At 45.2% G+C, this 26159-nt stretch overlaps 2 protein-coding genes across 3 annotated transcripts in view; both read left to right on the forward strand.

Annotated features, from left to right (window-relative positions):
- The window catches only part of LOC144128840 (STAGA complex 65 subunit gamma-like), a 31226-nt gene extending 28360 nt beyond the window's left edge, over positions 1-2866 (forward strand). The window contains exon 9 of the mRNA XM_077662600.1: positions 2756-2866. Within this exon, the coding sequence (XP_077518726.1) occupies positions 2756-2768 (13 nt within the window). The 3' untranslated portion in view covers positions 2769-2866. The remainder of the gene's footprint in view (positions 1-2755) is intronic.
- A 1614-nt stretch (positions 2867-4480) lies between these two features.
- Ndf (Nucleosome-destabilizing factor) overlaps positions 4481-26159 on the forward strand; it is a 111878-nt gene continuing 90199 nt past the window's right edge. The window contains exons 1-5 of one of the 2 annotated variants that reach the window (XM_077662602.1): positions 4481-4557; positions 4662-4698; positions 5201-5283; positions 7579-7708; positions 22075-22173. In XM_077662602.1, the coding sequence (XP_077518728.1) occupies positions 4523-4557; positions 4662-4698; positions 5201-5283; positions 7579-7708; positions 22075-22173 (384 nt within the window). In that variant the 5' untranslated portion in view covers positions 4481-4522. The remainder of the gene's footprint in view (positions 4558-4661; positions 4699-5200; positions 5284-7578; positions 7709-22074; positions 22174-26159) is intronic. The other variant, XM_077662603.1, reaches the window with a different exon arrangement.

The raw sequence follows: 26159 nt of genomic DNA on the forward strand, positions 1-26159 counted from the left end.
TTCATGGAACTGTGGGTTAGCAGCCGCATTCTTTTTTTATGTTATTGTTGCAGACATCAGTGGGAATGACAGAGCAATTACTTTATTCATCTGAATTCTCTTGAAAGCTATAATCTTGTAACGAGCGAAATTCTTGTTATGCCTTGACATGCTCTCCCATCTGTACGAGCAAGCTAGTGCGTCAAGCATGGTGGTTCTGGCAACGATGCATTCGCACCCTACTGTGGGGAGATTTGTGGTACTGTTGCCCTTCGAAAGCAATATTAAGAGTAGTAGCAAAAAATGTGTCTAGTTTCGAGTAATGCTTTGCATTTATTCTGGATGCTTCCTCTTGTTGAGGGCATCAAATTGTTCAGGAACAAGAGTGAATAGCAGAGGGAGGGGTGGTGCATCCCCCTTGTGCACATGGTCACAAGCGAGTCAGGGCAGTTCTTGGCTTTGTACAAGTGCGCTAGCATTAATTGCCTTCATTTATAAACCATAGGTGCATATTTGTGCACCGAGGCATCATCAGCGAAATATTCCTTTGTTTTGCGACCATTGTGTTAGGCTAACACCACTCTTCACATAAATAAAACACCAAGCATTACCTAATGTTGAATGGCAACGACTAAATTCGATTTTAACCAAAACACATTTGGAGTAGGCGGAGCATGTTTAAAAAAGAAACTGGTATGGCCATTTGATGTGTGCTATATTTTCCACAGAATACTACGGATTCTTTGTTCTTCAGTTTGAGAATTAAAAACATCCCACCACAGAAAATTAGGGGCGCTAGCTATGGTCATCTCATTTCGGTGTTGGATATGTATCTGAAGCAGCTACATAGCTACACAACTTTCTTCTTGAAAGCAACGTTTTGAGTATTTCCTCCTTCAGTTCGGCCCAGGCTGTCAGGGAAGTCTCTTGATTTTCATACTGCGTCCATGTAGAGCCTTCCAACACAAAGAAAGTATGCCTTCGGTTACCTTTAAGCACTGCGGTGAGGTCAAGTTGGTCAAGCCATTTTTTGGTCTTTGTATGCAGAGCCATTGAAAGTGGGGAGCAATTATGGTCACTCTAAGATCATTGCTGATTGTGCCATGAGGTTTTTCATAGTACTTACGGCAGAGTCCCTCACACCTCTTGCTCTCAATATGTTTCCTGAAATAAGTCCGTGCTGTGGTGGTTTGGCTTGTGCTGGTGTAGTAACTTGCGAGGGTAGCCGTTTGCATACGTTCACCTCCACTGGATGTTGTGTGGCAGTGGACTGAAGCAAGCAAGCAGGCGTAGAGGACGGACAAGCAGGCTAAGACTCCGGCAAACTGCTTCCCGGCTGATCTGGTGCCTACAAAAAGAAAGTGTCTGGGCGGAAACAGCAGCGACTCTGGCACTAGGTGTTTAGTGGACTGCGGCTTTCAGCTATACTTTTTTAAACATGACATGGAACTTTCCAATGCGCTTACATTGTTGCAGACAATCAAGCACATTGCAGAAACAGTCATGTGGTGTCGCAGTCCTTTGGAAACTGTCTAGTCACATCTGGTGAACTTATCTATAGAAGATAAGTTTAACAGGAAAGGGCAAGGCCTTGTGCAGGTGTTAAAGGACAAAGAATGCTGTTCAGAAAACGAACATAGCGAAACCTTTTCCTTTCAGTGTCAGTTTTCAGTTTCAGTGTCTCTCTGGTTGCAACTGGTAGAAGGTTACTGATTGTCACATTTCAAGCAAATAGACATGCAGTCTATTTTATTGCAGCATGTCAGATGAACTGCATTTCGGCAGTGTTATCTGTATACAAATAAACATTGCATAATGCCTGGTCAGTGCGCGAATAGTTTTCTGCTTGCGATAATACATTGAATACATTGCGCACAGTGTGCCACCATCATGCACAGCATTTCGCTTTGCCTGTTTTCTTTGCTGATCAATTTGAACAGGCATTGCTTAAAATTTTTTGTTGTAATCTGCTGTTTCCTTTTTCTTTCTTTTCTGTCTCCTTTTTTGTGAAGTTGCCTGCATGAATGCATTCGTTGCTCTGATGGTTGCTTGGTGTTCATCGTTTTTCAGTGCTCTCACACTGATCTTGTTCATAATTTTGATTCTGGCATGTGGCTAGTGCATGAGCACATATTTCTTTTTTATTTATATTGGATATATGTGTGTTGCTGGTGGAAAGGTGTGGCATGGCACCTCCCATCCCACTGAGGTGGCAACATACTTCACCTAAGATGAAAAATCTGCTTGCAGTAGCACTTCACGCTTGAGTGCATGCTTCCAGCTTTGGGCTTGCTTTCTTGACCTCATTTGAATAATCACATAGCAGACAGCCCTCCCACCATGTTGGAAGTGAAGCCTTTCCCATAAGGAGCTGCCCTGCACATAGCTCTAATCTACCATGTGTTGTCTTGGCACTGGCAGAAATATTATATTTTCACTTCGTTTTAAAAAATTTCATCTTGGAAAAAAAATAATTGGTTTTTTTGAAGAAAGGAAATGGTGCAGTAACTGTCTCACATCTCGGTGGACACCTGAACAGTGGGTAAGGGAAGGGAGGAAGGTGGGAGTGAAAGAAGAAAAGAAGAAAGAGGTGCCATACATGAGGGCTCCCCAATAATTTCAACCACTTGGGGAATGTGCACTGACATCACATAGCACATGGCATCTTTTGCATTTCATCTCCATCATAAGCAGCCAGGCGCCCCAACCAGCCCTAACCACTGAGCCACCGCGGCCCTCATTGTTGTTATTTCATTTTTTGCTTGTTTGTTTGCAGGAAGAAGATATGAAGGAGCTCCACATGCAGGACTTTGATGCAGCGATGAAAAATAAAATTGAGGAACCTGACAAATTGTTAATAAAATACAATAAAAATATTATTAATGGAGTTGTTATATTGCATGCTCTTTGATGGTTCAGACAGTGTTGAAACACTGCAACCCACCCACTGCACGAAATTTTCAGCTTTAACTTTGAGTAGCTTGTTTGCATACACAGATTGTTGAAAGCTTGACAGGACTGGTTTCAGGCATGAAACTTGCCATGGATGTGCAGTACAATGTCTGCCTATATTGTTGCAGCAAAAATAATACGGTTTCTTTGTGCTTTTTGCTGCAAATGAAGTTTTCATTATTGGGGTTAAATTAAAATTCAAATTAAATGCTGCTAGAGATTGACTCTCCTATGCTTCTAGCTGAAAAAAGATAGTAAATCAATACTGGCTATGTGGCCAAAGCCCTTGGACTTGACTTGTCTTGCTAGCTTCCATAGACGAATACTGAAATAGCACTTGTAAGAAGTTGTCAGGGACTAATTTATCTGCGAAGTAATAGGGAAACAGCTTCGACGAGCCGCAAGTTTGGCTGAAACATGTATGGCGTGGCACTGGTAAATGTCTTACTAAAGTCAGCATTATGTGGCAAGGCAGTTAAGTTCAAGCTGTAAAAATTCTTTGCCTTGTGGTCATGATGCGTGATGCAGAATTTAATCATAGCAATAATTTTTCAGTTGCATAGAAACCTTGTGCCATTCCGGAACTTAAAGGGGGATGTGGTTTAAGCAAACATCCTTTTTCTTGATGCATATAAATGAAATTTGTTGCAGATATTAGAAATAATTTTATTGCTACTCTCATAAAACCATAGTTACATTTCCAGAATATTGTTTTCTAATGTATATTTTTCATCTGAATCTTGTGAAAAGGCTGCATGGTTAAGAATAAGTGGGAGAAAGCTGACTCTGCATTAATTGCATCTCTACTGGCATGCTACAGGTCAAGACAATCTTTTTTTTTTCCCCCGCTAAGCGCAAATTTTAGTTTTGAATTTCTGCAATGCATTGTCGTTTGACGTATCTAGAGTGGGAAGAAACGTTCTTCACAAATTAGTGGTCCCAAGAGAGATAAAGAGGAAGAAGGAAGGCAGGTATGTTAACCAGGAGGGTGTTCTGGTTGGCTACCCTGCAGTGAAGAGGAAAGATGAGGGGATTAAAAAGAGAAGAGTGCAACAAAATAAATGGGTCAAAGCAGAAGTAGAATAAAGTAGAAGAAGTCTACTCCGCAACGTGAGTATCCAGGCAGAAAGCCGTAACGGAGAAAAACGCTCCCCCTGTTCGAGCGTTCCACGGTTTCCTCGCAATTCAAAGCCGCCGCGGTCCAGGAAAAAAAAAAAAAAAACCTTTTAGAGCACTTCCCAATCAGTTTTAGCGATGAAACGTCAGGGAAGCATAAAAATCAGGCATTCAAATGGATGCATAAAACGTTTAATAAAATAACTAAAAACAGTAATTTTTTTTGGCAATTTCTGAAATTTTAAAGCTCCTTAAGTTGCTTCTGGTTTCGATTATAGCACAGTAATGTTTGGTAATATAAACAAAAAAAGATGTTTCAAAAAAGTAAACTGTTTTTATGGTTTTTTGCGATGGTACTGTTGGTATTCTGTTTAGCTAGGTCTGTTACGAAACTGAGAATGTGCAGTTGTTTTTGTAGAATAGCGTGCGCGTTTTGTTGCAATCCCGTCAGCCTCTACGACGCTCCTCGTCCAGCATGGCGACGAAGTATAACATCGGTGACCCTGTGTGGTGAGAGATTTTGTTCAACCCACCATTTCGGAGCTACTTGCCGACTTTGATGGTAATTTTTATAATAGTATGGAGTGTACTGATGTCACGTTTCTACTTTTCAGGGCGAAAATGAAAGGATTTTCTCCGTGGCCTGGAAAGGTAGTGTGGCTTTGTTCATAGCGCCTCTTCAACGATCATTCAAATTCAAAATCGGCGTGCTCTCCGCCTTGTCAAGTAGCTTGAGGCTAAGGTGAAAACAGTGGGTCTAATTTCTTTTGTTTTGTCTGACTTCCTTACGTTCTAATGTACCGTTAACGGTGGTCATCGGGTGTCCCGCTTGCCGGGGAAACTCATCCCGTGTCGGTGTTTATACGCTTTTAGGCCTAGCGGATTCCGCCAAAACCCGCCGCAATTGACTCGGGCGGGAGGTTAGTTTAGTTGCGATAGTACCTCGTTGGATGGCTTCATGTGACGTGCGCGTTTGCGTGATGCGTATCTGAAGATGCCTGGCTCTGTCCGGCGGCCATTGGCGTCTGCGTTGCGGTTGTATTTGACTTTCGGTTTGGAGTGGCGGGAGATTTCGTATCGCTACCGGCACATGGCATGCCTACACCAACAGGCACGGTTCTAACTGTGTGTACGCGCCTCTGCCCTCTTACAGGTTGCCAACCCAACTAAGGAGGTTAAGAGGCCGGCGCTGAAGAAACCGATGCAGTGCATCTTCTTTTTTGGAACCAACAACTAGTGAGTTTTCTTGTTTTTCTTGCATGCGCCCACACCCCCTTCACCGACAAACCTACACACGAGGTGCGGAGCCAGACAGTGAGGAGCTGTCGCACACAATGCAATAATGAACAAAACTAACGATTGTGCTGTTGAGCCAAAAAATTGTTAGAAGTTCAAGCATTAAGTGACCACTGAATAATAATCCTGCCATGTGTAATCTATCACCTTGAACATAATTGCTGTTAGCAGCGAGGTTAGCATTTAGCATTGCGGGAATCGGGACTACACATTGACTTGGAAATAATGGCAGCGAAATGAGGAGTGTCAGTAGTAAACCGAGTCACCCGGAGTCGTGCTGCGTCGTCAGTCCAGTAGCTCTCCTCAGCTGCTCACGCGAGTTGCTGCTAAGGGCAGTGACCCAGTTCTTGCAGAGGGTATGCACAACAATTTATGGTCATAAATTCAAGCTATTTCTCTGGTGACTATGCGACAAGTGAAAAACACTTGCTTAGTTTACCTGTGTGTCATTGCTCTACTTTGAACTTCGGAAGTGCACTGCTCAGAGATGGGAATTCAGAATGGCCATCGTTCTTAATGTTGTACTGCACACCCAGGATGTAGTTTAGGTGCTCTGACAGCATGCAGCTTACGTTTGTTGTTATTCGAAGAAGTAGAACAAAGGAAACTACTGTCATATTGTGCCTGGACATATTGAGCCTCATAACTCAGCACCTACTAAATGTTCAAAGATGGTGAAGCTCTCGCTGAAGCCTAAGGTTATTGTAAAGCGGCAACTTGCGTATAGGGAATGTTTATTCTGACTTATGTTTGGTAACAACCTGTGAAGACTTATGTAAGAGTTTTTCCAGCCATTTCCAGCAATTGTGTGCTTGGCAGCAAGCAATAGGTGCTCACATTGCAGGTTGGGACCATCAAGTTGCGGACCCAGCAGATTGACATGGTTTGTAGGCCACTATATGGTTTTGTCAGTGAGCGATAGTGTTTAGAGCCTCGATTTTGTCTAAAGAAATTGCTCATGAGCCATAGCAGTAGTCGTGAAAAAACCACGGAGATCATTTGCATCTGATTTCATCGTTCTGTTGCCACTGTAGCATCGAGAAGCAGGAGTATGCTGTGAGGACCGCCCGTTTCAAGCCCAGAACAAACATAAATACACCAAACACAAATTCACACTGAAATATATACTGTATGTGGCACATGGTCTTATCTCAACATTGGAGAGCATGGCAAGAGTAGGTGGTAGAGAGGGAGTGAATGTTTGGTGTTGTTGGAGATGTCTGCTTGGCTGTAAACCTGGTGGGTTGCATAGTATTGCAGTGGCGAAGGGCTTCGTGGTTCACATGCATCCACACACATATTGAACGATATTCACTGGGTATGGATGAGCCCCGTGTAGCCTAGAATTAACAGAAATGATTTTGCAGTGCTCATTGTAAAGGTGGGCTTCCTTGAGGCCCAAAAACATTTTTGCGTACTTATAAAAGAGCCATGGCCAATCCAAGCACAGTCTTGAGGGACTTTCACGGCAGCACAGAGTGACTGCGTATCTACACCAGTGTCATATTTCAGGTCCTTGCACACGTTTTATGCTGGGCACATTAGTATTGTCATTTGGGTAGTTTAAAAACAAAGCGGTTAATGAAAGCATAATTCAAACTAATGTGATGGCCTGAGAATAATTGTCCCTGCATCATCAGGCCATACGGCATTTGATTAAAGGTTTTGATGCTCATTGGTGGAGGCTGCTGTCATTCGAAATTGGGCAGGGTGCAGCTTCTGAAAACAAGTTAGTTTTTATAGTTGCAACCATCACAACTTGGCAATGAGAATGTGCTCCAACGCATGAAAGCGATGTGTGCCATCGCGTAGTCGTGTTGGTGACCTTTGAGGTCTGAACGTTTCATGGAGTGTGAGACGCAGCTGTTTGCTTCACTGTTGAGATGTCTGTAGTCACTCACCACTGCAGTTTCCTCCACAGTAGTGGTGGGTTCACTGATCCAGTAGTAAAGCCTTCTTGATTTCATTGGTTGTTGTGAAGTTGTACTCGACATGACCACCATTGTGCAGGCAGCAATTGTGGTAGATGTCGCATAACATGCAGGGAATCCTCTTTTATCGAAAGATAGGCACAACAGGTTCAAACTGCATTGTGAAGTGAGCTCTGATCATTGCATGGCGCAGGTTATAGTGAGTGCGACAGTGCGGAGAATTGGAGTAAATTAGGGCTTACATTTGATAACATGCAGTTGATTTGTTTATTCACTCCTGCTGAATGCCGCACCATGTTTTCAGTGCATGGATCCAGGAGGACCAGATCAAGCCGTATGAGGCCAGCAAAGAGCAGTTTTCAAAGTCAAGCAAGACAGCCAGCTTTAAGGAAGCATTGGAGGCCATTGAGGACTATGTTAAGAACCTTCCTGAGGTAAGCACCATATGCCCATTTTCATCTGGAGCCTGCCATGAGCTTGGCTTCGAGTGCAGTGATCTGTTGTTATGTTGTGGTCATACTTCTCGTGTACTCTTGAACTATCACCACTACCTTCAGTATCAGTCTATCCTGTCATGTTGGAGAGTAACATTTCTGGCAGAAAGGCGCCACATTTGTGTTTCTTTGTCAATTTCTTTTTTTCTATGTCACTGCCATTATTGTCGTTGGCAGAGCCCCCGTAGACACATGCATGCAGAAATTTTAGTGCGTAAGATTATGAACGTTGCACATCAACACTATTAATGATGTAGTTATCATGAAGACCTAATTTTTTTTTTCTATGTGTGAATTTTGTTCAACTTGTAGAACAAGTGGCCCGCGAGTAATTTGACCAAAATGTCCAAATTCTGGGAAAATTTCCTCAAACTAAATGTCCCTGAGATGAGCACTTTGTTCTTATCAACTGGAAGTGAAAAATAGTGATGCAGTCCCAGAGAGACTGCATCATTTCTAGAAGCAGCTGTCCTCGCTCTTTGCGGCTGACTTCTTCTTGAACCATCGCCCGAGTTCCTTTGTGTTAAATTTTCCATTCCCTTGCTTCATTTTGTAAAGCCCTTCCTTCACGTGAGATCTCTGGAACCTGTGCAGCAGTGAACATGAAATCGGTCAGAGCTTTTGATGGCTTCTGCGAGTCAAATTCCGAAGTCAGTGCATGAATTGGGCGTTATGCAGAAAAGAAGAAAGAAAAGGAGGTCCTGGCTACAGATGTGGAATTTGGCAGGCATTGGAATTACATCAGACAGTGTCTTCCTTCTGGAACAGCCATTGATACGTTTTCTGTTTGTCTACAACAGAGTTGTTATGGTTTGTGCCACGAGGGTGGGGCACATTGTAGCGTTGTCACGTTCCTGCCTTTACAGCATCTGAATGCTTGCGCACCTGCAGTGAAGAGGGGAGCACCGAGAGGCCCGCCAGTTCTACTGCATGAAGTTCAGTGCTCGCTGCTCATTCCAAAGCTGTGACATAAGTAGAATTTGCAGAGTATTGAGCCCGAAAAATAAGTTGGTTACAGTATTAGATATCCAAAACCCGTGGAACATTTCACACACGAAATGATGTGTTGCTGTTCAGGAAGTGCAAAGCGTTTTCCAGTTGCTGCTGAGTTTCTCTAGGGTAAAATGCTTGGGAAAATTGAGTCTTTGACCCTATCTCGTGCAGCCGAAAATCACTTTAGCCATAGCACTCTTTGGCTAAGCTGCCCTTCCTTCATTTGGATCAAATCATCGTCATCATCACTTTCCTTTGGTTCACATCACTGATGCTCAGAAGGGAATGTAGTTTGTTTCAAATGCAGCAGGCAGTTCGAAGCTTTAATTGTATATGGATGCTGAGGAAGCCCGCAGTGAAGGTGCCTGGAATGTATTTGAAAAGGGCATTCAAGCTGAAAAGAGAGAGAGCAGCTACTTCCAGCAATTGTAACCAAAATAACACGGACTGCTGTTCAGAATTCATAGCTCAGGGGCACCCTTGCCATCCCGCCTTGCTTGCATTCACAATGCCGTTCCTGTGGTAACTTTATTTGATGCTCTGTTTTTGGGAATAGTTCCACATCTTTATGTTCACTCATTTTGTGCTTTACACCGCCATAGCAGTTTTACATGCTTTGTTGTTACTCTTCTCAAATTTGTGAGCTCTTGTTTTAGTGTCATGTTGCATGGCTACTAGTCTGATGGATACCGCCCAAATCATGAACATACCAGCTCCGTTCGAATCGCCTGCATGTGCTTCACTAGTCCTGTAAAGTTCTGAAGCGGTGCCCGCGCCAGTTCCAGCGGTTCAAGTGCAGCTTGGCACTGGCTGCTTTCAAAACAAATGCTCGAGTGCAGGCCTGGCCATCTGCTAGCCTTGGCGTCGCTAAAAAATTGCAGCCAGTGCCCGTGAAAAATTTTCGAACACAGCATCGCAGCGAACTGCTGCCGTGAACTGGCCTCGATCGATGCATGTGCACCTCGCAGCAGCTGGTGCGAAACTCGTGTGTGTTCTTTTACTCAACATGACAAAGGTGTGCGTGCACCGAGTGACAGCAAATAGTGGTGCGTCTGTCCACGAGGAACCGTTCACAGCCTGAGGGCACACTAGCACGGCACACCAGCACAGAAGTATTGACACACACACCACAAGCGTGGTTCACTGCACACATGCTGCACAGAAATCGCTGCAAGTATTTATAGGCCTGATAACAAGTCCCCAGTGATGCTCCTTACGTGTAGGACCCTACTGGGGCACCATTCTCGTCGACAAGTGGATAAACCTGAGTCCCTTCGCCGCGTTTATCACAATGCACAAGCCAACGTCTGCTTCCATGATGGCTGCAGCTACACGATTTCGGCACCGACCACTGAGGAGGTGCACAGTTTTCCTAAACTAGACCTGCACAGCGACTGCACTTTTTTGAAGCCAATGGCATTGTGCAGACGGCACCATCTTGCACCGCTGAAACGAACGGCAAAGTGCAGCACTGCGAGAACAAGTTCACGTAGTGCAGGCGAATCGAACGGACCTACCATATATACTCACGTAAGGGCCGCACTCCCACTTGGCAGCTGATAATTCGGAAAAAAAAAGTCAGACAAAAGAATTGTTTAAGCTGTGCATAATTTCGGCCACATGGTGCGTTATGCTGGGAGCTGACAGACAGTAACTGCCTGCGACACTCTGTACAACCAAGTACATTGTGATCCTGCGCACCGGACTGCCCGCCGCGAACATGCGGTATTGAATAGCGCTGCTAACTCGTCCTGTGCTCTCAGCGTTCGAGTCAGAAAGGACAAGACGTTGTACTGCGCAAAAAACTTGAGTGGGGAGTACCCACGCTAGCGGTGTGTTTCCAAGCGGCAACGTGCTGCCTGCTAGGCTCGGGCAATGAGTTGAGTTGTCGAATGCTACAGGTGTCGCTAGGCCTAGCATGCTTCAAGTCGCAGCTAAGCTGCTTTGAATCTAGTCACTGTTTACTATAAAAGGTCTAACCTTGTGTCCGGTTAACCATCACACAATAAACTCGCATTAAAATGAACATGTAATTGACTTCAACGCCTTCGGCAGTGAAGCTCGCAGAAAAGCAGGTCACGCGCACGTCACCTCACACTGACGGCTATCTGTTGAACGTGTGGCGCACCGCTCCGAACTGACGGCCAAGGCATCAGTACTGTCCATCTGGCACTGGCTTTTAGGAGGATCTTGATGTGAACTTCGTTTCACGTGAATTTTGTCAGTAAACTGGTCACTCTTTTTTACTTTATGTGGTTAATTCATGCTAGTCATTGGGCACGCATATGTCCTATCATCCATGCTTTCAATGCATTATGTATTTGAAGCATTTGCCGGGACTGCACCAATTTGTCAGCTTAAAAAAGGGACACATAATCAGGGTTGCGTGCTCAGTCAGAAAAATTTTACTGAAAAAAAATTAGGCCGTGGCTTAGCTCTGGTTAAGCCTGGACATACAAGCGAAAAGCTTCAGTTATGCTTGGTTTGACGTCATGGTTATGCTTCGTAGCTTACTTAGCTGGTATTGTATACGTCGTTTAGCAAGGCGTATTTCCCATTGTTCAGGCGTTTCGGCTGCACGTTTAGCTTTGGCTTTATCATTTTTTCCCTGTTGTGCAGCCAACTCACAAGCGAGTACTTCTGGATTGGACGAATCTAGTTTCTGAGCTTTTCTGCGTAGTCTAGCAGCAGCCGCACTCTCCTTCCCTTCCATATCGAGTGCGCACGCCTATTCTCTGGCAAGCGCATTATATAGCCTCCTTGCGAATGCACATGACGCACATGTGCAGTAGCGCGCGGCTGCGCCGAAAGGTCAGGCGACGGAGTCGGCTGCGGCAGCGGAGAGGAGCGACCACCTGCGCGACGCGTGACGTCACTTGTTTTCGTGCATGCGCATAACTCACCGGCTCACGCGAAGCTCGGCTCTGACCCACGTAGTGGAGCTTTTCGCTTCAAAATGCCGGTCCTATGTAACGGCCACAGCCCGTCAAAACCGTGGAAAAAAGTGCGGCCCTTACATGAGTATATACGGTAAATAGTCAGTTGTCACTAGTTTGGCCTGGCCAGAGTATGCAACATCGGTATGAATTTAAGGTCTGTGTGAAGAGTGCAGAGTTGATGGTTAAACTTTTAATGCAAATAAGATAGCTTGCTCACCTGACTGGAAAACTGGGTGGTTATGTGAGAAGGGGGAGGGGTGTGCTACTTGGGTCAACAACTTATCTTGAAGAGGTGGGGTACCACTCGATTTCCTCCTAAGCCCCCTTCCTTAATCTGGGAAATGACCAGAGTTATAGTGTAATTACTGGGCCTCTTTTAATTTATTACCAGCTTGTGAAGAATATGCATCCGTACAAGATAGGCTGTAGCAATTTATCTTTCTAAACCTTTCTGAGTTCAAATGACAAAAGGTACACGATAATTGTTAGGCTCTTCCGCGTGACAGAACTCTGCTCTGAATGATAACACATTCAAACCACCTGCAGTGTGGGACAATAGGAAACACATCATTGTTGGTGGGCCACTGATGTAGGACTATTCAGTGGCGCTGTCCAAAAGCACCATTCCATCTGTAGAGCAGCTGTATTTTTGCTTGAAATGGTGTTACTCATGGTTTCTTAGCAGAGCTCTCGAAAAAGTTGAAAACCTTCAGTTTCCAGTTGCTATGTACAGTAGAAGCACGTTGATTGGAACTTCAATTGACTGGTGAAAATGCTTGAATTATCCAAAAGTTCGAATTATTGAATGAGCCCTGAAAATAAGAACTGCATGCACTTCTGAACGGCGTTTCTGAGTGGTGGTCACTCACACTTGTCACATCAGTTAACTTGTATTTCCCTTGATAAAAAAGCACATGGATGGGGTAATGCTAGGCCTCACATAAAACTAACTGATCTATTGTCTGTTGGAGTACATACGTTGGCGATTTCACTTGCAGTTTTTTTTGTTTCTTTGGCATTTTTCTCATGTTCTCCTTGTGGACATAACAGTAGACAACACTGAAGGGTATCTGTATGTACTGCAAAAACCTGAATATAGGTCGACTCCCTAACTTGCCTATTCTAAAAAATGAAGAAAAAAAATGATTTAATGGTATAAGTGCCGGACACCATTACCTTGAAACAAATACAACTCGACCGGCTTCATAGTGCATGCCACAATGGCACGGAGTGCACAAATGTTAGATGGAGTCATCCTAGTCATCAGAACTCGAGTGGAATGAAGGATGCTTCTTGCTGCCTACGTCCCACAGAGCATTGTTCTGTGTACTCTCCAGCCTGTTGCTGATGCTGCACTTTCGAAAAGACTTGCACACCATCTCTTTGGGGAGAGATTTTCGTGCCGATTACACCCAGCCACAAGCAGTTGGAAGCGGTGGACATCGCAGGCTGCCATTGAGGGTGGTTGGGATGTCGCCCAGCATCCATTCATTATAAAGTTCATGCACCTGATCGTTAAATGGCTAATTGACCACAACGTCCAGGGGCTGCAGCACGGACGTCAGTCTACCAGGGATCACCACGAGGTTCGTCTTGCCATCGCATAGGGCCCATTTTTACATTGGTCGTGAATTGGCCTCGAAACTAGTTGAAAACCAGCATGTTTGGTCACTGGAAAAGAGCACCATGCCTCCAATTCCAGGCATGTCGATCCACTCCAGAAGACGCATTCATGAAGCCTTTTTTGTTATTTGGGACAAATGGCTTCATGCGGGAAGTCCTCTTTTGGCAAAGTTTTTAGTTTAAAAATTATGAAAGGGGTCAGCTCCTTTCCATCGGCTGTGCTCGCAAGCATCACTGAAGCACGAGTGCTCATTGCCCCCGTTGTCAGATGCTTAATTTGGCTCCTTTCTCGTAAACAGCCCTGCTCGACGGTGTATACAACCATGCTGCTGTTTCATCTGCATTTCCGATGTGTCCCATCATGTAGTCGTGTTGGTGACTCAGCTCGATCGCATATCACTGAAAATTGATCAGCTTGTTTGAGTCTCATACTCTGTGGCCCGTTTCTGGCACACGGAAGTACGCCGCTGTAGTGCAAAGCCATTCCACTTCACAAATCGCCGCACCCATGATAGTGAGTTTTTGAATTACACCCTCGTGAGTCCATAGGCACGCACGATCTCAACAGCTTTCTTACGGGTGCACTCGGAAGACACTGGCAGTGATCTCGCACGCAGCTACCTGAGAGACTCTGCAACCTTGGCTTCCATTTCGGGATACATTGCAGTTCGTGCGCAAAATAATGTTTTCTTCTGATTATTGGACGTCGTGATGCACTGCTTCTGGCTCCGCCAGTATAGAATGCTTTTTTTTTTTTTCAATACTCCAAATGCATGCTGTGCAGCCAGGCTTCCATATGCTTCCGCGTATTCAATAGCATTTTTCTTGAAAGCTTTGGGGAAATGCGTCGGCTTCCGCTCATTTTGAGAGAAAAGCGAAAGAAGCAGCTTCACAACCACGGTGTTTGCAGCATCAACAAAAACGCAAAATGGTGTCGGCTGCTGCTGATGGTGACGGAGGCTGCTGACTTCATCTGCCCATTGTTACAAGACTCCCATAGTTTATCCACAAATGACCTGTATACAGTAATCCCTCGTTATAATGAAATCGATTTGCTCGAAATATCACTTTATTCGAAATTTCTTCCGGTCTCGACGCAAATGCATGCATTTTAAGCCGCATTACTCGAACCGCACATGGCACTTGACCTGCTTAGAGCGATGTGGCGAGCGAGACGCCACCACTGAACAGCGGCGCATGCCGCTCACATGCAGTGCACATGTGCACATGCAGTATCAACTTAATTAGTCTCATACAGGCACAGAACATGCCACAAAAGTACCAAACCCACGACCGATGACCTGCCTGGTACAGTAGAACCCCGCTGTTGCGTCCCTCACTGCAGCGTTTTCCCGTCTGTTATGTCGTTTTCATCCGGTCCCGGCATAGCTCCCATGGGATCCAATGTGTTGGGAACCCTGCTGTTACGTTGTAGCTGTGAAAACATTCCCGCATAATACGTCGCAACCTGGCACCCCGAACCCATCCGGGCAATGCATGCCAACCGCCATTTTGACGAGTCTTGGCCAGGCTTGGCTACGGAACTGGCTGCAAGCCCATGGCCTCCGAGATCAACCCCGCACGTGCTCTGGGATAATCTCGGAGGCCATGAGAAGCTGCACGCGAGTTGGAGAGACCGCCACTAGACGGCCACTGCCTTGTGAACGTCGTAATGAGAACGTCTTGTAACCGCCAACACCGCGAGCAATTTGTCATGCTTTGATGGCGTCGCACAAGCGCAAGGCGCTTTCCCTTGAAAAGTTGAATGTACTAAACGCAGTGAGGGTTATGAGCCTCGTGACATTTATAATGCTGACGAAATGGGTCTCTTCTTTCGGGTGCAGCCATCGAAGTCGTTAAGCCTGAAGGACGAAGCATGCCACGGAGGCAAATGCAGCAAATACCGATTGACGGTTCTCCTTTGCTGTAACATGGATGGCTCGGACAAGCTAAAGCCATGGGTAATCGGCAAGTATCAAAACCCACGGTGCTTGAAGAACACTCGTCTGCTGTCATCTCACTACAGAAGCAACAGTCGTGCATGGATGACGTGTTCGTTCAAAGAATTTCTTCGGTACTTTGGCAACAAGATGGGTTCCCAGCGCAGGAGTGTTCTCCTTTTCTGGACAATCGTGCTGCCCACCCGAGAGACCTGGCGTTTCTTCAGAACGTCAAGCTTGTGTTTTTCCTTCCAAATACTACAAGCCTTTTGCAGCAGTTGGATGCCGGCGTCAAAAAAAACGTGAAGCATTCCTACAGGAAGTCTGTTAGTGAAGCGCTGTCTGGTGCGTATTGATCACGGACAGCAGCCCACGACCATTTCAGTACTTGACGCTATGCACTACGTCGCTTCAGTGTGGACTGCAGTGAGCGCGTCAACTGCACAGCACTGCTTCGCACAGTGTGGCTTTCGCAAGGACAAGGAAGTGGAAACTGCCATGGAAGCTGAAAAGTCGGAAGCAGCCTCTTATGATCAAGAGCTAACTGAGGCTTTGAATGCGCTGGGTGCCACGGGAGTCACACATGACGACTACATCGCCATGGATACTGCTGTCGCGACGTCGGGAGTGCCAGAGTATCACCGAGATCGTTGCGAACTCGGTCGCGAGTGAAGCCGCTCACTGTGATGGTGACGACGAGCATAAACCGCATGATTCCGGGGAGTTGGCAGATCCGAGCTTTGGAGAAGCCGTCGCGGCTCTGGATCTCCTCCGCAGGTATGTTGCACCTCAAAGTGATGCTGACAGCAGTGCGGCTTTGCAGGCTATTGAGAAACGTGTGGTGCTTTCCAGCGAGCGAAAAAAAACGGCAATCCACCATTCTCAATTTTTTAGTCTTAATTTCACTTTGGGAAATAAATTGTTTCAAGTCAAAGCTGCACTGTTTTCATTAATTTTCGGAGCTTTTCTCACTGTTGCATTTTCCCGACTGGTACGTTTTTTTTCCCGGTCCAGTGAAAAACGCATGAACGTGGGTTTCATTGTAACAGGTACCAAGCGCAGCGGTGGCCTAATGGTTTGAGCATCCGCCTCGCATGCGGTAGGTACGTGGTTCGATCCTCAGTGCCGTCGGATAACCATCGGTAATACAATAGGCACAAGCTTTCCCCAGCCTCGTGCTCGTCTTCTTTAGGGTGAAATTCTTGGGAAATGGGTCTTTGATCCCATCTTGAGAAGACGAAAACACCTTGTGCCATGGAGCTCTTTGGTCCCAGATGCCCTTGCGTCGTTTCACGTCGATGCCGCAGCTGAGGGCGTCTCGGAACTGGTTAGTGCTGTAATTAAGGACCTATTCTCGTCACCGTTTTACTGTGAACCTTGTTTCATGATAAAATAATCATATGCTTGATTTCTGCGACGCCTTCAACAGCGGATCTAGCAGATGCCAGCTGCACTGGGCAGCAGCAAAGCGGCTGTGGGAAGAAATTTGCTTGTATCGCAATTATCACTTCTACCAGCAACTCGGTACTGGCCAACGATCCTCAAAAATGATTAATTTTTGACATGCCTCTTTTCAGGGCATGGTGTGAATGCGAACAAACAATATTAGCGCATTTTTGTGCTGCCGGCGGCCAGCATATAGGCTAGCAAGCTGGCCCTGAGAAGCGTGTCCCTGTCATCGTGAAGCTTGTACGGCTGCGGTGCACATCAAAGCCGCCACGACATCCTTCTGGTCGTCGTAGTACATACAGGTGCCCACAAAAGTTTTGGAAATGCAGAAATTATGAAAAACATTAATCTCCCCGCTGACTAGAAGCGCAAACAGGCACTGAGGGGTGCATTGTGCAGGTCACACTGGGAACTACAAAGCACATACTTCACTTCATGGCTGCATGCTTAGGCTGCCCAGTAATTAGGCTTTGTTGCAATTTTCGTGTTCCGAAAACTTTTGTGGGCACCTGTACATTGCGAATAGCACTTGTGAGGACTGAGCGCGAGTGTAGAAGACGCGGCCAAAGCAGACGAAACTCGAAAAGCACGTGAACAGCGTCATTTCCGAGAGTTTTCGTTTCAAACGAGAATCTAACGGGAAGGCGACCCGCAGGTCACTTTTGCAAGTGTGAACAATGGTGTTGTCAAGCTGCTGCCTAGTCGCATGCCCTTTGCCATGTTTGACGCGAGAAGCTACGTTAACAAATCGGAAAGATGACTTTGGGGAAGCCGATCTATAAATTTGCTCGCCACTTGTCATAATTGGCCTGCATCGCAATAAAACACTGCCCCTGGCTTCGTTGCACTTTTGACGGTGCAAATTGACCGACAGCTTGCCAAAAACACGAAAAATTCGAGTGTCGCCAGCAGCGAGTCAGGCTGTCAACATAGCGGATCAACATGGCGGTGTTTCTTCACCGATTTTCTCGAGCCGGTACTCGATTTGCGCCATCTGACTAGACAAATGATCTAAATGCGTGGTAGGGTCATTGAATTTTGTTCGTAGACATTTCTCAATGGCGTGGACGCGACGCTACGTGAACACTGACACTTGAATCGTAGAATTAGCACAGTGTGGTTGACAACTGTGCACCGAAAAACTCGTTTTGCAAACTTCACGGCTGCACACCTCGGAAAGAGATTGCCCAGTGGTCATGCAAAGCCCCTTCTGCACACCTCGGAAAGAGATTGCCCAGTGGTCATGCAAAGCCCCTTCTGCAAGACCATTCAGTTTCTACGATCGCGCTGCTTACCCACAATGAGCAGCTAACCTGAGACTCTAGCCACGGCATTTGCGGCGCTTTTTAGCGCGATACTCTTGTAATCTTTCATGAGCCCTCCCCCCGTAAAAGTTGCCACTGCCTTCGAAATACCCCGAAATACCTCCATAAAAGCGGCCACTATCCTCACGATTCGAAATATCCCGAAGGTTGAATGCATTCGTGCCAACCACGGCCTTGTGCAACGCTTGGTCAGATTAGAGCAGGGGTTGCATGTGCCTGGTAAAAACTTGAAATAGCCAAAGCTCACTGATTTCGTTATTATGAGGGATTACTGTATAAGAAGGGGGTCAACATTTTGCTGCATTTTGTTGAAAAAGAGTTCGACCTATATTCTGGTTTTTGTGGTACGTGCCAGAGGAAAGTGCATTGCTTCAGCATAGTTCGAACTTGCACCAAGTGCCGTGCTTTGCTGTTGTCCATACTCTAAAGGGACATAGCCCATGTTTGGTAAACATGACATTTCGTTGTGCCATCGTGGTGAAATGCGAAATGCAAAGCGTGGAACGTGGTGGCCTAGTCAAATGCAGGCCGCATATGTTGACATACTTGCGCGCACGGCATCTCTACAGCCTGACTGTTGCCGCTTGAACACGAGGGAATTCTGGGTTACATCAGTGTCTGCAACCAAGTTCAGGTTCTCAAAGTTTTACCACTGCTTACAACTTAATTTTTCTTTGAATAATTAATAACATTACTAAAATCAATTTCTGCAATAAATGTATTACTGAGAACATTGCACCCTACAAAAAGTAATCGATTCATTGCAAAATTTGAAGGAAATGCAATTTATTACAAGTCAGGTCATCGCTAGCGACTGCTGCATACTCATGGATAGCAAAACTGCTTCCTTCCTCTGTCACGTTTTTGCACTATATTTACTTCAAAAGTCTTGGTGCCAGCCTGTGCGACTGCATCTCGCACAGCGTGGCCCTAGTGGTGTTCTTGTGGTGTAGTTTTATTTTTGCATCTTCAGTTTACGATGGCATTTGGACTGATTACGGTACTTGCCGATTAAGTTTTTCTGTCAGTATGGATTCTTCATCACCTTTATTAAATGCCCGGTAAGCCTTATGGGTATAATGAATTATGCTGATGACAAACGAGATAAAACTGATGTGCAACACGCCTGTTACATCTGTTTCTTTTTGTAGCTATTTTGTTAGGCAGTTATTAATTTAAACTGCCCACATTCATATTGGACGCTATTCAAAAATATTAGATCTGGTTTGTTACAAATGTTACCGCTAGCCTTAGACTGGTGCACTATTTTATCCCTTCTGATATGCATTTGCCTCCAACTGATGGCCTCGTGATTGCACCGTCATGCATCTACTGCTTTGTACTGCACGTAAGGACTTCAGCTGTGTGCACACAGCAATGCCGTCCTGCAGGAAATGCTGTAGGCATGCATCTCTTTGCTTTGGCCACCGTGGGCATAGGGTTGGTGTCGCCTTATATTCGCTGTCGACTTTTTTTGGGCACCGAGGGCTTCGAGTTGGAAGGGTAACTTATGTTTGAGTCAGCTTGTACGCGGTATATTTTGTGAAATAACGTTCATACCAAGTGCAGTATGATAGCTTGTCTTACGCGGTGAGTCTGTTGTATTACAATGAGGACAACTCGTACCTGGTTATCCTTCTGGGTGAAAGTCAGTTTTTAGGGCTTTTTGTGGCTTTGATGATGTTTGGTTGACAACAAAAGACATGGTTATTGCTGCCAAAATTGGAGATAAAAAGGAACGTTTTCTTCCCCACCACTGGGTTGAAAAGCTGTGAGTTGGTTGTGAAAAAGGCTGCTTAATAACCAACTGGAATTGTGTGGCAGTGTGGTCTCGCTTTGCGATGCACAGGCATAAAGGCATTGATGTCACCACCGTTAGTGTGTAAACGAAACTGTGGCAGCGATGCCTTTATTTCAATTTTGGTCTTTTCTGGTTCTCATTAGAACATGGCAGTCAAATAATATAGGCCAAATTGTGTCCTCGATGTATCTTTAAACAATACCTTGTCTACTCACTACTCCTGCTTGCTTTAATTGTTGCAATGCACATGCATTTGCAGGATTCAGGGGTAGATGAATGCACTCCAACAGTCGACACTGACTGACTGAGTCGACGTGACTGAGAATGTTTTAACAAAGCCAAGGGCTATGCAGAATGCATGCGGAGCATGTGGCAAATGGCAGTTTCAAAGGCCAAGATGAAACATTTTTGATAATGTGAAATGTAGTGTGCCATTACCACAGTGAGATTTGAAGCCATCGTTCATATTTGAATGGTGGATTGTTCTGCTGCCTCACTAAAGTTCTGTGTTCTGTGCAGGCATATCGTTGAACTTTTTTTTGCGCATGCTGCGTTTCTTTTTTTTGTTCCTTCTTACTTTGGTATTCATTTTACATAACAAGCATAAATGCTTTTCTCTGTATTCTTTTTTGTGTTGAATAGTTATGGTTAAATTTACGTTGCTCTGCCATTGTTGTCACAGCTGCCCAAAGGGCATTGTGTGGGCCAGCGTGTGGTTTGACAGATTCACTACCAATACACTACATATGTAAATTGTATACGTAGCAGCGTCTGTGTTGCTGTTGAAACTGCTGATACAAGCAGTCGGTCTGGCTTATAATAAGCTCCCTGCTTTACAACCAGGCACCACCTAGGAAAATTCATCCAGTCAGTTCACTAAGCGTGCAGCACCATACTAGATCAGTTTGGAATGGACATATGCTGCATGGATGGTGCCCGTGAACTTAAGCAGCTGCGTGGCTGAATAAATTTCACTTTTTAACAAATCGGTCGGCTCACAAAACTGGAATGGCACGGAGCACAGAGAACTAGCTGTGCACCTGTATGTCTGCTCTGACTGTGCACCTCCCCGTCACATTAGTAATTGCTGTTTCATGTGGTAGCATATTCGCAACTGCAGTGCCACTTTCTCCTTGCCAGCGAAACCGTCTTGTTGGACACATTTCGAGCTCTTTTTTTTCACTGCAGCAGTAACACCCAGCAGATATAATAGCCATATCAGACAAAATTCAAAGCACTGCACCCCACAAGACCTTGTCTTCCTGCGTGTAAACATGTGGCAGCTCCAATGCTTGGTCTCTTGCTGTGGAGTAGGTTATGGCAGCTGTAGCTGTGCACAATGCCTTTTTATTTAGTGCTGCAGTCCTTTGAGTATAGAGGTAACTGAAATTGTCAGAGATATTAGTGCCAAAGTAAGCATGGAAACACATTGGGGTTGAATAACATTTGCTGTCTTGGAGCCTTGAATAAGGGACATGTAGGCAGCCCTCTGGTAGCTGTTTTGTAATGCACCTTTTAGACTTACTGTGATTTGTTATCTAAAGTTCTTGCAGTGTATCCATGCATTTCTGTGAACAGGTGGAACTTGATTAGCATTATTAGTCATGCCATCAAGTACACTTTGTTTGGTGTTGCTACCTTGCATTCCCTTTTTGTGAATGGTGCATTGGGAAGGCTACCAGCTTTTGAAGGCATGCAATTGATTACCCTGCTTGCATCCTTCCTCTGCATGCTTGCTTTCTCAAATTTTAAATAGTAAGCATTTTTCTGCTAAAAAAAAAAAAGTGCTTTTGCTTTTTGCCTTTGCATGCGCAAGTGCATCACGTGGTATATTCGGTTGTAGGATGGCAAATTCAAAGGGTACTGTAATATGAGAGTCTTTTCTTAGAGGTAAGTGAAGGTAGATTTGACTTTTGTCAGTGTTGCATATTACAGGTAGACTTTGTCATGAATTGAGCCAGTCTCAGGGTTTTTTTTTTTTTTTCAGTTGCTTGGGCAATAATGCTAAATGGCATCAATGTCGTTAAAGATGCAGACATTGTTAACATTTATTACGCCTCAAGTTTTTTTAACTTCTGCAAATAACTGTAGCAGTTATCTTGATGCCTGTTTAAGTGTCTGACTTCTGTGAGAGCTGCAATAACTTTTGAAAACGTAAGCTGCTGCTCCTAGTTGCAAGAAGTGCTGCCTTCCAGCAGGGGGCTTATATTGGTCATGTTGTTTTGCACTCTTGCAGCAACCAGTCAGGAGCTCTGATCTGCCCAGCATTGATGAGGAGATTTCCACAATATTCCCTAACGGTTCTGTGAGCCCCATAACGAACACACCAACCAAGGTGAATTGCCAGTAGCGTGCTGGTTTAGAGAGATTTGTGTGGATGGCCGTGAGTTTCTGAATGGCATGCCTTTGCCTTGCCCTGTCTTGCATCACTAAGGGTCATCTATAACAGAGTAGACACTTCTTGTTTCCATCCTAACATGAAAGAGGCAGCTAGCTGTTTTGTCTATTTTGTGCCTTCAAGCATAGCTTAGCAATGTGTTTATGAGGCAGCCATTTTCTTTTCTTCTTCTTCTTTCTGGGACACGAGCTCATGGAGTACAGCTTCTCTCCTTTCCTGTGTAGGGTATAACTGCTCGCTGCAGTGCTTTTGCGCATGCCAGTAACCATTGCATGCCTTTACCTTCAGGGTGCACCGTGAAATTATGAAATGTTTTAAGTCGCAGGGTTTGCAGTTCCTTTATGTATGTATGCTGTCCATTCTTTCTATCTTGTTCCCACTCTCATAATCAGTGTTTATTGTTATTATTATTTGTTTGCACTCTGTTCGCACTTTCTAAAAATTGGCATCAACGGAAGTAAATGGTGTAGCTGCTGATTGGTGCCTTACAACTCGACATCTTTCCTGATATTTGTCTGGCTCTAGCTCTATACACTAATGATGGTGTTCTTGGACAACTTTCATTCTGGTTGCACGATGTGGGCAGAGATTAAGAGTGCATTACTTTGTTGCTTCAGAGCTTGATGTCAGGGGTTTACGCATCATGCTTGGATAGTAACTTTATGTATGAGCTCTGTGAGCTCATATTTATTCTTTCTCCGTTTTTTTTTCTGTCAGTTTGTGAGTTGTAATTTAATGCAGCAGAAAAGGGTGTTGTTACAAAAGTTGCTGCACCAGCTGATGTGAATCATGCTTCTTACTTGCTGTGATTGTTGAAATTTCTGTGTTGTCTGGGCAGCAGTATGCCTGCAGTGGAATCTGAGGAATGGAAAAACAGTGGGCACTCACCCAGCACCATAGGTTTCTGCACAAATTGGTATTGATCAGCACTTGCTGAGGCTTTGAGTATACATATCATGCCTTGTCCCACGCCGTTTGGCATACCTGTTCAACCTGTTTGTTCAATTTTTTTTTTACCTTAAGAAGAACGGGGGGGGGGGGGGCATGGTCTTCTTTAAAAAGTTGTTAGTAATCAAGTCACAGTTGTGCAATCTTCAAGGAACATGTATTTCCGTATGCTGATTCTAAAATGTCATTTAAATTCATGCAAAGCAAGTCCTTGTGCATGAAATTTTTTGGAGAGAGCTTTCAAGAAATTTTGCTGCAAGGTAGTGGTGGTGTAACACGTTTATTAAAACAGCCTTTATGTTAGGCGTTTAACAGGTCCTGGGCCAAGGTGACGACGGTGCGTTGTAGGTTCAGGTGCTCGGAAGCTAGCCATATGGGCCATGGTGGGAGTGGGGCGAAGGATAAGCAGGGTACTGGAAGGCCGAGTGGTACTGTGTAAGGCAGTGTTTTATATCAGCGCGGGTATGTGGAAGTGTACTGGTACAAATAAAGTTTCGCTGATGTATGAAGGAGATTAAATTGTATTTGCCAAAGAATGTGAGCTTCGTGGTTTGATAGGGTTGGGTGTGGTGAATTTTTGCTGCGTGCAGTATTCGTGGACAGTGAGTTTGTAAGCCCTGACTGCGTGCACCATCGGTTGGTTCACCCGTGGGATCCCTGGTATCGCAGACAAGCTGGTGAGCTAGCTTATTGCAGTGAGTGCGGCAACTAAGGCCAACCGGGTAAGGAAGGGGAGAGCTCTTTACGTAAAAAGCTTGCAGAGCTGCCTGCGAGTCTGTATAGACTACGTACCTTATTTACACAATTGTAAGTCCCCCCCCATATCCCATGTCAGGAAATAAAAAAAACTTGGAGGTCGCTTAAGTTTGGCCTTAATAGAACACAATAGCATTATCCAGCTGTCGCCGCTTATCGTCAGCTGCTCTCAGCTGCCGTGCGCAGGTTTGCCCGTGGGCACATTCCAAAAGGAAAATGTATTAGTTACTGGACTACTCATCCACACTTGCGCCATCGTCCTCACTAGCGCTGCCATTGTAATCGCTACTGGGGTCCCACAGCTCGTTGCTCTAACGCCGTTGTGCAGCGAAATCCCGCGCTTCACAAACAGCCGCACCACGACATTGTGTGGAACAGCTGAAAATTTTGCCTCGCTGCAGTTGCCACACCTGTATCACCTGTTGCAAACGTCGAACTTGCGGCCAGGCGTGCAGTTAATTTCTTCGGCGTAAAGAATGATAACCATTTTGAATGTAGTCGTGAACAAACGCTAGACGCTTACTCTACCTGGAGCATAAATTACGATCGACGAAACACTACATTAAAAACTTAAATGCAGTTGGCAGTCATCAAATGCACCAGAGCCAAAGAGAAATTCCACGTGAGCGGCATCGGCTCTTCCGTCAGCTACCGACACTCCCAGACACCGCTGCCGTTCCGAGTGGTGGTACAGCCCCAATTGGAACATATTTTAGGTTGGAGCAACCTAAAAAGAAAAATAATAAGCGCCTGTGCGATTGGACCAATGGCCCTTCCATCAACTATCGACACTACCTTGAGTGCTGAGTGTGCAGTTGAAAGTTAAAAAAACACGATAGCGTTATCCAGCAGCCGCCGCTGCAATCTGCAGCCACATGGGGGGGGGGGGAAGGGCCCGCTTATCAACAGCCACCATCGGCCGCTGTGTGCGGGGAGGGAGTGCCGGTTCTGCACGTTGACGTAGCAGCTGCTCATGGCCAGTATCAAGAGCGATGCAATGGAGCCGCGCAGCAAAAATGCAACCACGCTGTACATCCCTGATATCTCGTTTATGGGGCCTTTATATATGGTGCCATGCTTTGATTGCGATTGTAAGGTAACCCCCGTCCCACTTCGAATTTTCAGATTTAAAAAAATATGTCAACTTACAATCGTGTAAATAGTGTGCGGATGCGTAGGGTAGGGTGGTGAAGTGTGCAGTGGCATCGGCGATCACGTGTGCTTCTAGGGTAGGGTGGGGAGGTGTGTGGACCAGTCGTGAGCGCTGGTTGCAGAGAGGGAAGTGCGGAGGAAGATGACTGCTGTGGAGTCCGCGGTTTCTGTGAGGCAGGCATCTGTGTAGACCACCGCCGCAGTATCCAAGAGTGGCTTGTAGATGTATGCGTAGGCTTGGCAGCAGCCAGCGTGTGTGTATGCGGACATGTTGTGCGGAATGGGTGCGAGGCGGAGGTTAGAGGGGCAGATCGGAAACTGTGGTGGGTCTGGGATGGAGATGGGTGTATAGGGGGTCTGGGATAGTATCCACCGTCCAGCTGGTGAGCTTGACAGACTGATGATTTCTCTCTCTTGGTGTAGGTTAAAGAGTGCTTGAAGGATTGGGAAAGGCCTCTTCTGTACAGGGTGTCTGTACAAGTCTGGGGGGGAGTTTTTGCTGCAAGGAATTTGCGTAAATTTATGTATTACTTTTTCATAACATCAAGGAATGCAATAAGGTTAAAATTATCATCCAGCATATTGTAGAACTTGAGTCATAGAGGTTTTAAGTTGCCACTCCAGTAACAGGGATACAATTTTTTTTTCCCATTTCTGAAATGACGACTTCAAAATCTTTTAACGTGCTCTTCTATGATAGGCAGGATGGTAACCTTACCCTTATTGCATTCCTTGATGTGATGAGAAACTAATGGCTTGCATTTTAGCAAATTCCCTGCGGCAAACTTTCTTAAATGCTTTCTCTAAAAGACCTGCATAACATGCTGTATAATTGCACTAGGGCTTGTTTTACATGAAGTTAATTGACATATTTAGAATCTGCACACAAAAATACATGTTCCGTAAGGATTGCATAATTGTGACTGCATAAAGTTTTTTTCAAACATTAGGATCCCCATTTAAGTCTCTGCAAGCATCAAGGAAGTCAATTAGTTTTGCAGTGCAAAAAAACTGTCATCATAACAGACTTTTATAAAATTGCTGCATTGATTAGAAGTTGTGGTATC

Source organism: Amblyomma americanum, chromosome 4 (assembly GCF_052857255.1).
Source record: "Amblyomma americanum isolate KBUSLIRL-KWMA chromosome 4, ASM5285725v1, whole genome shotgun sequence".
Lineage (NCBI taxonomy): Eukaryota > Metazoa > Arthropoda > Arachnida > Ixodida > Ixodidae > Amblyomma > Amblyomma americanum.